The sequence below is a fragment of the Pteropus vampyrus genome, unplaced genomic scaffold, assembly GCF_000151845.1.
Source record: "Pteropus vampyrus isolate Shadow unplaced genomic scaffold, Pvam_2.0 Scaffold311, whole genome shotgun sequence".
Classification (NCBI taxonomy): domain Eukaryota; kingdom Metazoa; phylum Chordata; class Mammalia; order Chiroptera; family Pteropodidae; genus Pteropus; species Pteropus vampyrus.
Window position 1 is genome coordinate 433,105 of NW_011889092.1, and position 14,780 is coordinate 447,884.

At 36.3% G+C, this 14,780-nt stretch overlaps 1 protein-coding gene across 1 annotated transcript in view; it reads left to right on the forward strand.

The window, feature by feature from the left end:
• C2CD3 (C2 calcium dependent domain containing 3) overlaps positions 1-14,780 on the forward strand; it is a 116,883-nt gene that overhangs the window by 39,396 nt on the left and 62,707 nt on the right. The window contains exons 12-16 of the mRNA XM_023521673.1: positions 4,646-4,764; positions 6,663-6,785; positions 9,280-9,774; positions 12,196-12,347; positions 14,191-14,437. Coding sequence (XP_023377441.1) covers positions 4,646-4,764; positions 6,663-6,785; positions 9,280-9,774; positions 12,196-12,347; positions 14,191-14,437 — 1,136 coding nt within the window. The remainder of the gene's footprint in view (positions 1-4,645; positions 4,765-6,662; positions 6,786-9,279; positions 9,775-12,195; positions 12,348-14,190; positions 14,438-14,780) is intronic.

Here is a 14,780-nt window from a genome sequence, read left to right on the forward strand (position 1 = left end):
GCTCCTTTTCCTCATCTTCGGTAATGCCCATTATTCTTATGTTTCCTCTCCTGATGGCGTCAGCTACTTTTTGTATTTCTCTTTCATTATTTTTCATTCTTCAGTTTCTCTCTTCTTCCTTCTGATTTATTTCTAGATTTCTGTCTTTGATATCACTGACCTTTTCCTCCATTTGGTCAACTCTATTTCCCAAGCTTGCTATTTCATTTTTCAACTCTTGCAGTTGTTCTTCATCTCCAGAAGTTCTATTTGGTTCCTTTTGAGGGTTTCAGTCTCCTTGCTCTGCTCATCTAGTTGTTTTTTGAATTCCTTAAATTGTTGATTTGAGTCGTTTCAGATCTCACTGAGTTTTTTCAGAAGTACCATTCTGAATTCTCTGTCATTTAAGTCGCTTGTTTCTATGTCTGTAAGCTTAGTTTCTGGAGATTTTTCTCTTTCTTTCTGAGATGCCTTGTCACCTTGGTTGTTCATGGTGTTTAATGGACTATTTCTCTGCCTGGGCATTAATGGAAATTAATGAAAGAAGATTTATTATATAAAGGTCTCTCTTTAGCCTGCTGCAAAGAAGGTGCTTTTCTTTTGGTTTCCAGTATATGGCATCTAAGCCTCTTGGATCCCTGCTTTATATAAAGCCTAAATGTCTTTTCTATTTTCTTGTAGATATTTAGTCACACTTGCTACTCTCAGTTTCAGTCCCTGTCAGTGTTAGCAACAGTTTCGATAGCGTTTGCTCAGATTGCCCTGGGGCTCCGCGGTGATCGGTCTTGGAGGGTATGGGGGGCAGGGCCCTCTGGGTTGTGGGTTGGGAGTTGGGGGATATGGCTTAGCCTCGGTTTTGCATCTGGGGTGGGTAAAAATCAACTGTTGTTTCTCTGCGGTCCCGTACCACTTCTCCACTTTCTGCCCTGATGACTGGGCCCTGCTGCCGGCTGCTAGAAGTTCCAGCACTTCCAGGCAGGCTGATTAGGGAAGTCGCTGCACCTTCACCCCTCCCCTTCCTCCTGCAAGAAGCTCCGGTGGCTGCGAGAGGTAGCTTCTTTATTTCTCCCAGTCTACTGCCTGTTACCCGGGGTTCTGACCTTTGGTATCTCTTATATGCAGATCCCACACTCAAACATGCTAGTGTGCAGTTTGGGTGTTTTTTGTTGAGTTTTAGATGTTCAGCTTATTGTTGTTTCAGGGGGAGAGATCTGAGGACGTCTCTCACTCTGCCATGTTTTCTCTCTTCCCTTTTTAAAAACAACTTTGTCAAGATATAATTCACATGCCATTCAATTCATACATTTGAAGTGTACAATTCAATGCCTTTTAGCAAATTCAGTTATACAATCATTACCACAATCTAATTTTAGAATATTTTCATTCCCCATAAAATAAATCCCATACTTATTAGCATTCACTCTTCAATTTCCTCTTCAGCCCCCAGTACTAAGCAACTCCTAATCTATTTTCTGTCTCATCAATTTTCCCATTCTAGGCATTTCATAAAAATTGAACTACATATGATTTTTATGACTAGCTCCTTTAATTTATAACATTGCAAGTTTCATCCATGTTTCTTTTATGGCTGTATAATATTTTACTCATGGCTATACCACATTTCATTTATTCATTCATCTACTGATGGGTATTTGGAGCGTTTCTACTTTTCGTCTGTAATGGATAATGCTACTATGAACCTTCGTGTACACATTTTTGTATTGACATATGTTTTCATTTCTTTGGGGTATATACCTAATAGTGGAATTGCTGAGTCATATAGTAAATTGTATCTTTTAATTATTTTAAGAACTATCAGTCTCTCTTCAACAGCTGCTTTACCATTTTACATTCTCATATAAATGTTTAAGGGTTCCGGTTCTCCACATTCTCACCAACACTTGTTATTTTCCAATATATTTTTATTCTAGCCATACTAGTGGGTATAAAGTGGTATCTCATTGTAGTTTTGATTTGCATTTCCCTAATGACTAATGATATTGAGTATCTTTTTATGTGCTTGCTGTCCATTTGTATATCTCCTTTGGACAAATGTCTGTTTAAGTCCTTTGCTCATTTTAAGAGTTTTTTATATATTCTGGATATAAGACTCTTATCAGATCTATGATTTGCAGATATTTTTTCCCATTATATGGGTTGTCCTTTCACTTTCTAAATAGCATCATATATAGCACAAAAGTTTTTAATTTTGATGTAGTCCTTTTTAACTATTTTTTCTTTTATTGTTTATGCTTTGGGTGTTGTCTTTTTTTTCTATTTTGTTTCAAATAGTTCTAATACAGAAAAGTAAAAGGGTAATATAATAAACACTTATATTCCTGCCATCCAAAATCATAGCTGCTTTTCCAACAGATTTTGAGAATACCTTTTCCTTGGTTCTCCAGTCTCATCCATGAACAGTTCATCAGTATTAAGCTTCTTCTCTAGGAAGTAGTTTGAGAAATAAAAGAAAGGACCTAACTCTCCTATACAGTCTGGTGACATTAGAGTTAAAATTTTTTTATTTTGCTTTGTTTTGTTTATTTGGTTTTTAAATTAAATATAATTTATTCATGTGATTCAAAGTTCCAAAGTCCCATTTTTGAAGGCAATGTTGTAAGTTTCTTTTATATACTTGCTAAGATATTTTATGCATATAAAAGGAAATATGTGTATTCTTTTGCTCTCCTTCCATTTTTATTCAAGTATTAGTGGACCGTATACCCTGTTCTGCATCTTTACTTTACTGTTATATTTTAGTAGTTTTCATATCAGAAAATAAAGAACTTCCTTAGTCCTTTATAACTACATAAAGAGATTAATAGATAGTCAAATGGGAGAATGAATGTAAAAGCATCGAACTCTAAAATAGTATGTTACTAATAGTAGCTCACATTTATTGGGAACTAAACAATCTGTTAAGAACTCGACTCATTGTGTTATATATAATAATCATTTAGTCCTTAAATTAAAACACACAGATGAGGAAAGAAACTGAAGTATGAAAATCACTTAAATAGTTTGTCTAAGATAATACAGCTGGTTTATGGTAAAACTAGAATTTGAACCTAGAACTTTTTAAATTCCAAATTGTGTGCTCTTAATCTATGTTGCTTGTAGTGAATGCATTATTGTTAATGTTGGTCACAGTGGTTGAGTTCTCCCCATGGTGATCATATGGGAAGTGTGGAATAAGCATCAAGCCAGGAACTGGAAGACAGAGTTGTAGTTCTCATTATACCACACACTAATTGTGTGACTTTTAGACAAAATCATTGCATCTGTGGGCCTCTCTTAATAATATGGACGAGACTAGGTATTTTCAGGATCCCTTCCAACTTAAAAATTGTTAGCAATTTATTTACATGAATTAATTCTTCCATTATTGCTTTAACTCACTTTTGGTGGTTAAAAACGACCAAAAACAAACAAAAACAAAAACAAAAACCCCATGAGCTTAAGAAGCAGAGAATTATGTGAGAAATACCATAATACAGGGCAAAAACGTACCTAGATAGTGAGAAGAAACCTGCATGGCACCAGATGGAAATAGGGTTCTGTTTGCATACAAAGGATTTTGTGGTATCCAAAGTGCTTTATCAAATCTTCTCTTCACACCAATGAGATGTAATGTTGTCTTACTTCCTTTCCCCTTAGAAGATAAACAGGTAAACTGGTCTAGTAGATGTGGGTGTCCTGCATCCAGACCTTTTATTGACAGTTCTTGTGTATGGATCCAGATAGCAAGACCCAGAATGTGTCCATGAGTAGCAAGAGAAGTAAACAAAAGTCAAGAATTAAGATGCTCAAGGTGAATAGATCAGTTTGAATGAGTACTAAAGATAGTGGATTCTTTCTGTAACTGGGTCTTTTGTGAGGGTTCTTCAAATCTGTTTTAAAGGTCTAGAAGTGAATGGACTGGAAGATCATTTTACAGGTGATAATTTGTGGCTGAGGTGCTCACTAGTAAGTAACAGAATTTAACTCAGATCAAAGGATTTGAGTTCCAAATTCCTTTCTTTTAACCTGTTAAAGCCCCATAGCAGTGAACAGCCTCAAATATTACCATCACCTTATCCCGTTTACAGTTAGTATTATAGCAGAAACTCCTTCCTTTTCATCCAAGAAACAGACTCTACCCCACCTAAAACTGCTAACATCAGTACCTGGGACCTTGTCTGAGTGTGACAGTAGGCGTCCCCTAGTCTTTAGCCAGAAAGAAAACTCATTTGCGTTATTATAATTTTTGATTTAATTCTTCCTTCTCTTCATTGACCTTCATTGTTCCACCTCTAGCCAGCCCCCTTCTTTTGTTACACTTCCTATCAACTCATCTTTCGAAAACAGTTAAGTCAGATTACCTTATACCCAGTGAAATGTATGGTACCTCTTAATACATCTTATGCTCATAGGCTTGTCATTCATTTCTCAATGCAAAGCAGAGCGAAATAGCACTGCTTGTCTTCTCTGAACCTAAGGTTTTCTCTTTGTCTTTGCTCCTTCAGTTCCTATCTCCCTAACACTTTTGTGAAGTTAACACTGACTAGATTTTTGAAAGAAATTTTAGTTAAATTTGAAAGAAAGGCGGGTGGTGTCAAAGTATGGATCGATGATGGCTCTAGTTGGGTAGCATGACATGTACTTATGTGTCTGGTTCTCCTTACAGTGGTGAAATTCCAGCAGAGATTTGTGTTTCCAGTACAGTTTGGTGGCCCAATGATAGAACACTGGTGGAAATCTAACCTCATTTTCCAAATTTACACAAAGAAAACCTCACAGATAAAGGTACTTCAAGTGATTTTGACCTTTGCCTTACCATTTATACCAGGGATTTGGAACATATTTAAAATTATATTTTTACCTAAATTAGGAATTTCTCTAGTCTCAAACAACACTAAATGCTTATGATGATTATTTATATTATTATTGTTAATCACTGTTTGTTGTTTATTTTGGACCAGATATTATGGTTTATTTGCTGTTTGTTATAGACCGGATATGCTAAAGGCTCTATATGAATACACTCAAATTTAATCGTTATGACTCAGTGGAGTAGAGACATTATCTTCATTTTCCAGATCACAAAACTGAGATCAAGTGTCTAAGATCACCTAAGCTAATAAAAGACAAAGCCAGGACTCTATCCCAAATCTTAGACTTTAGATTCTAAGTCCTTAATGTCTTTCCTGTGCTACCTACTATGGAGAATTGAGTGTTTGGATTGATATAGGCTGTTACCCTTAATTTGAGATTCTACTTTCTTTTTTTCAAGCAGAATATACAAGATATCCAGCCCATGTCCAAAATAATGTAATGAGGGTAGCAGTTTTGATCAACTCATTCCAAATTTATAAAATCCATTTGCAACTGGATTTTAATCATAAATCAATAAACTATCATGAGCAGTTTTTACTTCCTTCAGTAAAAGAGTAGCTTTTGTAATCTTTGACCTCCTCTTAGCATGAAGAATGCATGTTGTCTTCTTTTTGTTTGCTTTTTTAGAGGCTATAAATAATACAAGTTCTTTCTGGAAAATCCATAAAAGTAGGAAGAGGAAGAAAAACACATAATTCCACAACTTCAAAATTGCCTCTATAAACATTTCATTATAATTACATGGAATCGCATAGTTAATGGCTTTTTTCTAATTTTAAAAAATTATACGTTTTTAATAGAAACTTGAAAAATATTTTTAAAAAGCAAAAATCACCTATATATAATCCTCTCACCAAGAAATAGCTATTGTTACTATTTGTATGTCTCCTCTATCTTTTTCAAATCAATATAATATATATGTAAGTCTTTGACATGTTAGGATAATTTTGTATGCAATTTTTATCCTTTTTTATTTAACATTGTCTTGAGGGTTTTTATTCATTTTTTTGAAAATACATATTTAATCTTTTACACATAATTTTATAATTATTTGAAGGTTTACTATATATATAATTTAATACCCTATTTTTACCAAACATTACAATAAATGTTGCTTATATTCATACTTTTTGTAAACATCATTTTAATAGCTACATATTATTTCATTGTAGGAATGTGCTATAATTAATAATTTGATTATTGAACATCTCATTATTTCTCATTGTTACATTTTAAAATATACTTATTTATTTATAAGCTTTTGATATACTTATTATTTCTTTAGCATGAATTCCCAGAAGTGAAATTACTGGGTCAAAGAGTACAAATGAATATTCAAAGCTTTTATATTTATTGCCAAATTTGCTGTCCAAAAGTATGTTACCAGTTTATATTTCCCAACTTTAGGCACATGACAGCCTGTTTCTCCATAACCTTGATAGAATCAGGTATATTGTTTTGTAATTTTCCTAGCTTTAATGGCAAAATTTGTATCTTAATTTCATTTTGTATTTTTAAGAGTGAAGTTGAACCTTTTACATAAAAAAAAACTCTTAAAAATAGAAAAAGATAATCTTCCAACTTCTTTGTGACTCATGAAACCCTCTATAATCTTCTAGGGAGAAGTAGTGAAAATCAGAAAGGGGACCAAAATATGGCAGAATATGGGCTTCTTAGAGTTGCCTCAGTCAAATAATTAAGCTATTTACTTCATGGGTTCCTTTGTAAGATATCATATGTTGTCACTTCAGTTAAAGTTCCCTATGTGTCCTCTTTAATTTGACCCAAACTTTTCTTTTTTCTCCCAGCCAGAAGTCATTGGATCTGCATCACTGCCTTTGAGAGCTGTCATTCAGTCTGAGCTACTTTCTTTCAGTGACCAGCTTCCAGTGCAACAGGAAAATGGTCAGACTCCACTTGGCCCCCTCAAGGTACGTAGGTATAATTCAGGCAGTTACTTATGGCACTTGTATTACTGATTAGCCCTGAGAATACAGCAGTGAACAAGAAAATCAGGGTCTCTGCTCTTGCAGGTTATATTTAAATAGGGCAACAGAAGTGCTGTGAAGAAATAAAAGTTATAATGTGATAGTGAGTACTTGGGAGGAAATAGGGAGATGGTGGTCAGAGGAGGTCTCTCTAAGGAGGTGACATTTAAGGTGAGACTGGAAGAATGAGAGGAAGAGGCTGCCAAGTAAAAAGCACAAAGAAGATTGTTCCAGAGAAGGAGAATAACACATGCAAGGCCCTAAAGTGTGAATGGACTTGGTGTTGTCAAGGGTCAGAATGTTGTCACAGGATAATGAGCCAAAAGGGAGAGTGGCAGAAAGTAAGACTGGACAGGCAGGTAGGAGCTATATCATTCAGAGCTTTGTAGGTCAAAGTAAAGGGTTTAGATTTTATCCTAAGAGCCAAGAAAGGACATTAAAGCATGAGAATGACATCTGATTTACATTTTTAAAGATTACTGTGTGGAAAATAGATTGTATGGTCCAAGAGGGAAAATAGAGAGGCTGTTATGTTAGTCCAGAAAAGAGATAGTTGATGACTTGGACTAGAGTAGTGGCAGTGAATAAGGAGAGAAGTGACTGAATTTATGGCTGGTGGAGTGAATTCTGATGTATAATTCATTGGAAAGAGGGTTCTTTCCTTGAATTCAGAAGCATCAGAATTTCTTAGGTGGCAGAATTTGAATGTGGTTTCAGTATAGGTTTGTCTTGTTGTCCTGGTCAGCTTTTAAAATCATCACAGCCCATACCTAGAACATTTGCATGGCTCCTTATCAACCAAAGAATAAAATACAGGGCATACCAATGATTCCAGGCTACCACTGCATCCTTTTCTCCTGCAGCTGCCCTACCAATAGCCATGTCAAATTATGTAAAGACTCATTAAGGTACCGTGCAGGTCTATGCTTCTATGCTTTAGTTCTTGATTTTTGTGATACTTCCTTTTCTTGGAAGCCCTGTCTGCCCTCTTCCTGGTCTTAGTAATAAATACCATTTAGTTTTAAAGATTTGTGAGATTATCATTGCAAAAAATTCACATTACTCTTCTGCTATGAAAGTTCTATTTTTTGCTTGCCTAGTTCACTCTGGACAGCAAGGTTTAAAATCCGAAGTGGGTAATAAATAGAATTGATGGGCTAGAAATTGTTTCTATCCTGGCTCCTTTGAGAGAAGTACTGTTCTGGATAGATTGTTGTCTAAATACAGTAGAGCAAAGAACTTTGCTGTGGGTTTTAAATAAAAGAAACAGCACATCCTTCTTTTCTTTACTAATTCAGTCTCCTAATAGTGGCCACTTTATTCATCATTTATCTTGCATTCACTCTTGCTTAACATTTTTAACTTTTAAGAATAAACAGAAAAAATGCAAAAATCATACAAAGAACTCACATACCCTTTCACTAGACTCACCAATTATTAACATTTGTCACATTTGCATTTGTCACATTTGCTTTATCATTGGGTGTCTACCTCTTCTTTCTGTCTCTTTCCTCTTTTTGTCTCCCTCCCCAACCATACACACCTACACAATTTTTTTCTGAACTGTTCGAGACTGTTACAGACATTATGCCTCTTTCTCCCTAAATTCTGGTGTATATTTCCTAAGACAAAGACATTAACATATATAACAATGTACAGTTATAAAAGCCAATTTAACAGCATACTCTATGTATAGTCAATCCTCAAATTTCACGAATTGTGCCAATCTTTCTCTTTGTAACATTTTTTTCCAGTCCAGGATCATCCTCTCCATTTAATTGTCATATTTCTCTAATCTCCTTTAGTCTGAAACAGTTCTACAGTCCTTTCTCTTCCAGTACTTTGATATTTTTGGAGAAAGTAAGGCCATTTATTTTGTAAAATGTCCTCCATTGGAGTTTACCTAAATCACTTATTACTATGATGATCAAAAGATGATTTCTAACTCCACCATTAACTCCACCATTCCTTGTACATTTATTAATTGGCATCCTACTATATGAAAGAGTTGACCCTTCTACCATATTCGTTTATATTGGTACATACTCATGGATTGGTACATTATTCAATTGGTTATAATCCATTACTATTATTATTCATTTTGATGCTCAAGTTGTCCCAGATTTGGCCAGTGAGAGCCATTTCAGCTGGATTCTGTGTCTCCATCCTTTTCTGAACATGTCCTTATTTTCCAGCACAAGATTATGTTCCAGGCTCATCTCATTTATAGATTATATTACATTATTAATGAATCATCTGTCTAGCTTTTCTTAATACTGGTAAGGTAATATATATGCAATCTATTAATGTTCTTACTGTTATGGTATTAGAGTATGAGTTAATTTATTTTCTAACAATCTAATGCTGCATCCACTCCAAAATTCTGATTCTGATTCTAGAGAAGATTCCTACTAACTCTTCCTTTTGTGTTCTGTAGGTAACTATGGAGCTTGTTATAGATAACAAAGATTTCACTGGTGTCAAGACTAAGTTAAATAGCAGTACCCAACATACCCCACTTTGTGCTGTTAAAAGTCCAGATAAGAAACTACCAGAACCTAGCCAACGTGTTACCTGTACCAAAAATCCACAGAACCTAAATCAAGTACATGAAGAAACTGCAAAGGAAGCACAGAATTTGGTGTTCCCCAACCCAAAGTCACCAAGTCCTGTTGCACTATATTCTTCAGCCTTCATGGCTGTGCCAGCGTCTCACAATTTAGTAAATCGGACAGATGGGTCAACAAAAGAGAGTGCTTTACTGTTGCATGTGCTGTTGATGGTGCCAGATGGGAAAGATTTCATTACTGGAGAATCCGAAAAACAACTACCATGCAATGTTTATTTTAATTGCAAACTCTTCAGCACAGAGGAAGTCACCAGATCTGTCATCGCATGGGGCACAACACAACCAGTCTTTAACTTTTCTCAGGTAACTTTGTACATGTCTTAACATGTCATACCCGTTTGGGGTGGGAGACAAGTATGTTTCCAAAATCATAATGCCATTGTTAAGGAAATCTAGAATGTTCAGACCAGCAGGGACCCTTGTCATTATCTGATGTGCAGAGCCAATCCCACTATTGGATGGAAAGAGGAAAAGACATTGCCAGCATTTTTAAATTGTTTATATCTTTATTTCTTTCTGTTCTGTCTCAGTTTCTCACTATGTCTTTTGCCTGAATTCTGAATTCTGTTCCTTGCTGCTTCCTCTAGGGCCTTAATCCATTAAACTTTTCCACCTTCCTTTTCTTTTTCTCCAGTCTCTCCTTTTTTTATTTATTTTTTCTCACTCTCATTTGTTCCTCCACTTCTTTCAACACTCAGCTCAGTAGAATTTGATGCTATTGCTTAAATTGTTTTTCTTTCTTGATTTTTGCAACTCTATTCTTTTATTTTCTTCCTGACTCAACAGCTGTTCTTTTTGGTCATTGGGCCAGTAGGAAAAGAAGAGTGACCTCAGCACGTCTCCGTTTCTCTTACCTTTAATTATTGGTGCTCCTAGTCATTGCTCTATCCTTGGAATTTTTCCAAACCTCCTTTTCCCCTTGGTCACCACATCTGCTCCCATAGCTTCAGCTCTCATTTATATGACTTACAAATCCACACTTCTCTGTAGGCCAGACATTGCCTTCCAGTTTCACATCTCTGTATCTAACTGCTTGCTAGTCATCCCCACCAGGATATCTCAAAAACACTTTACACTTGACACCTAACACATCACATGGCATATTGCAAATATTCCATAAAGATATATAAATGAAAGATGAAATTCAGATGTGTCCAAATCTGAATTTATTATTCTTTCCAAATCTGCTTCTCGTCATATCTGCCCTAATTCATTTTATAATTTACTAAGAAACCCAAGCAGAACCTAAAAGTTGTCCTTGACTCTTTCTTGCATATTTATTCACCAAGTCCAATAAATGTGCAAACTTAATTATCTCTGGAATAAATCCTCATTGCCATTGCTTTCATTCAGGCTCTCGTTCTCATTCCAAAAAGTTTTCAGACAGGCCTGTTTCTGGTCACTCCCTGACCCTTTCTCTATGCACCAATAGGAATGATCTTCCTAAAACTCTAACTCTGAATATTCCCACTCCCCCGCCCCCAGCTGTAAAACTCTCAATGATTCCCCATAGCCTCAGGATAGAGTCCAAATCCTTAATTTGGACTACAAGACCCTTTAAGAACTGTCTGTACCTATGTAGTCTTGACTCTTGCCACTCTTCCCTCACACTAGTCAGTCTAATTATGCTCAGCTACTTGCAATTTCCTAAATATTCACTTGTCCTACCTCTTATGTCTTTGCACATGTTCTTCCTTCAGCCTGGAGTTTCCCCTCAGCTTTCATGACTCCTATTAGTCAAAACTTTTTGTACTAGTTAATTCCTGCTTATCCATATGATTTAGAGTTACTTTCTCCCAGCAGTTCCCTCTGAAATCTCCCTATTTGTAGGTTAAGTTGATGTGTTCTACTTTTTTTTTGGTTTCAGGGAACAGAAATGTACTTGGGGTACCTTAACTGCTTGGAGTTTCTTAGATACAAAGTGGCTCTGCTCTCCTGGAATCTTCCTCTCATTGTGTCTTATATCATTTCTGGTTTTACCCTTTTGCTTCTCATGTTTTCTATTGATTTCATAATTGGGGCTTCTCTTTCCTCTGCTGTCGATGCTGTACTACAGATTGGATTCCTTCAAATTGGTGGGCCCTTGATTCTGTCATTAATTTGACCTGCTCTTGACTCTAGATCTCTAGTTCTCTTTGTGACTTCTCTTTTCTCTTTCAACTACTGGCTGGCTGGCCAATTGTAGAGTAATTTTATACTGAAAATCCAGATGAACAGCTGGCCTTGCTATTTACCATAACACCTGTTGGACAGAGCTTTTTGCACTGGACTACGCCACTCAACCAGTGGATTGGCTGCCCTTTGACTGGGTGCTCAACCCTTTTCTAGTCAGTAGCCATCTTTGTTTCAAAAACATCAGCCTTTCAAACAGGAGTTTACACCTGGGTCATTTTGCCTTAGAAAAGGTTGAATGAGCTTGGTAGGTGCCATGATTGACATGTCTGATAACTCTGTGTGTCCCCGAAGTCCCACCTATATGAGCTTTGTCATCAGAGAGCTCATACCATTTCATATTTCTCCTTTATATATGTTGGTCTGTCACACCAGACTGTGGCTTCAGACTGAGGAGGCAGATTGGGTTTTGTTTTAATGTCTTTAGCTCCTAGCACTGTGCATGACACACAGTAGGCTTTCAGTAATTGTGTGTTGAATGAAAGTATAAATTAGTCATTTGTCTCAGATGTGGGCTTTTGTTTTTTGTTTTTTGTTCGTTCCTCTCCTCAGGTGATTCCTGTCTCTCTATCTCCCAAATACTTGGAAAGGCTTAAGAACAATGTAATGGTAATCGAAACTTGGAACAAGGTGCGGAGCCCAGGACAGGACAAGCTGCTCGGGCTGGTGAAACTCCCCCTCCATCAGTTTTACATGTCATTCAAGTAAATAGGATCTTTTGGAGTATTCTTTATTTTACATCTTTAACTTTGTATGGACTGAAGAGGAATTCTTATGATTTTCAAACATGACTAGCCCAATAATTCCTTGGAGGATTTTTTTCAATTTCAGGATAGTTTCTGTTCTTTCCCTTGTGTTAAAGCAGTCTTAGAAATACTGCTTACCATGTTTCAGGCCCTATGCTAAGAATCTTACCCCATCAAGTCATTTAATCCTCACAGCAATCCTCTGAGGCAGGTAACTTTTATTTTCCTTATTTTACAGATGACTTAACAGAGGCACAGAGAAGTTAAATAACATGTCATATATATCATAAATAGTAGGACCAGGTTAGAACCCAGAGAGCCTGACTCTAGAGTTCACTCTCCTCACTAAGAAGCTCTGCCGTCAAAGGTTACTACCTCACAAAACTAATGGTTTATCACTGTCACAAAACTAGTATTGTTCACATCAGCCATTTGCAAGATTTCTATACTGAGTATTGTGTTTTAAACCTTCAGATTTGATTACCGTACCTTACGTATCACTACCCAGCATGGGGTATTGGTTTATCTGAAGACGATTTCTGTCAGTACAGACTGTTCATTTTTTGTTTTGATTCAAGGTGCTGATTTTTAATTATTTTAGCACTGACCTCTTTCCAACAGCCTTCTCATGTGTTGTAAATGCTGTGTTTTATATTTTACAAAGAGTACTTTCATGGACACTATCTCACTGTGAGCCCTTCTGTAACCCCAGGAAGAATTATCATTATTCACGTTTTGCAAATGAGGAAACTTGTCTTTTAATTTGGAGAAGTCAACCTCTCTGGCTCTTTTCATCTTCTGTAAAATGAGGGTGAAGCTAGATCCCATGTCTCCCTCTTGGAGCAAGTGTGAGAATCTAGTGAGAAAATAAATGAGTAAGGTTTCTGTGAACAGTTAAATACTTATTGATGGTAACATTGGAAAGCATGGTCAGGCTGAGTACTGCTGGAATCCTGGGTGCCATTGCCAGCTGTAGGCTTTGGGCTTTTTCCTCTTTTTTTTTAGTTGTGATATTTGCCTGATCTGGCATTCCCCTTCCCTTCTCATTTCATTTGACCCCTTTACTGAGAGAGCATAAAACAATAGTAGCTACCAATTACTGAGCGCTTACCGTATACTAAGCATCGTAGTTGGTATTTTATATTTGTTATCCCATTTAGTCCTAGCAACAGCCCTTTGATGGAAGTTTTATTACCTACATTTTAAAGATGAGGAAACAGATGTGGAAAGGTTAAATTGATTACTTAGTGTCATAGCAAGTAAGAGACAAAACTAAGATTCAGTATGGTATAATGAAGAGCACTGGACTTTTTCTAACCTGTTAGTAGTGGATAATATCAACCTTAGGAGTGTTAGAAGGATTATAGAAATTCTGTAAAGCACCTACCGCATAGTAAGCACCCAGTAGATGGTATAATTGGTAATATTATCTAAATCTTATCTGCCAGACTCCAAAGTCCATATTTTTTTTGGTTGACCACAGTTGTATACCTGTAAAATAATGCAATTCAGCTGGCCTCTACTGAGAATAGTGCTCCGTCCTAGACACTGGAGTTGGGTCATGATGACACAGATAAATCACATTCCCTGAACTCAGATTGCTACATTCGGAACTTACCTGCCTGGTAATTTTTATTTGATGGATTTGTAGATAAAATCATGTTTTTTCAAACCACCATTACTTTTCTAGTTGTAGATCCATTTTTAACAAATTGAGAAAATGAGCCAAGTAAGAAATGAAGCAACTCTGTGACATGATTGATGATTGTTACTTGCTCACGAACAATTTCTCTCCCTTTAGAGATCCCAAGATTTCTCGCCTGCTGCTTGATGCTCAGTACCCAGTTGTTGCTGTCGACAGCTACATGCCTGTGATTGATGTGTTCTCAGGCCAGCAGAATGGGAGTCTTCGAGTCTTTTTAGCTATGGGTTCTTCAGATCAGATAATGGCACTACAAAGATTAAAGAATGAAGAAGGAACACTTCCTCCCTTCAGCCCTAGGCCACCCCATTTTCTGGACCCACCGTCTGTAGCATCCATTGCTATGGTAGTAACTAAACAATTATTTATAAAAACCATAATCTCATTTTAAGGTGTACAGTGTGATTATCACAGTCAAGCTAATTAGCATATCCATCACTTTACCTAGTTACCTTTTTTTCTGTGTGTGGTGAGAACACTTAGATTACTCTCTTAGCAAATTTCATATATCATATCTTGTCTTGCATGTTTTGGTGAAACCATTGCCCCAGTTCTTAATTCAGTAGTGAAAGACTTAACAAAAGAACATAATTACACTCCAGTGCTTGCTACAGATCAAATGAATCATTGGTGTTTCTCTTTATGGTTTAAATGGATATCTGTGACCCTCTGAGCTCCTTTAATATATA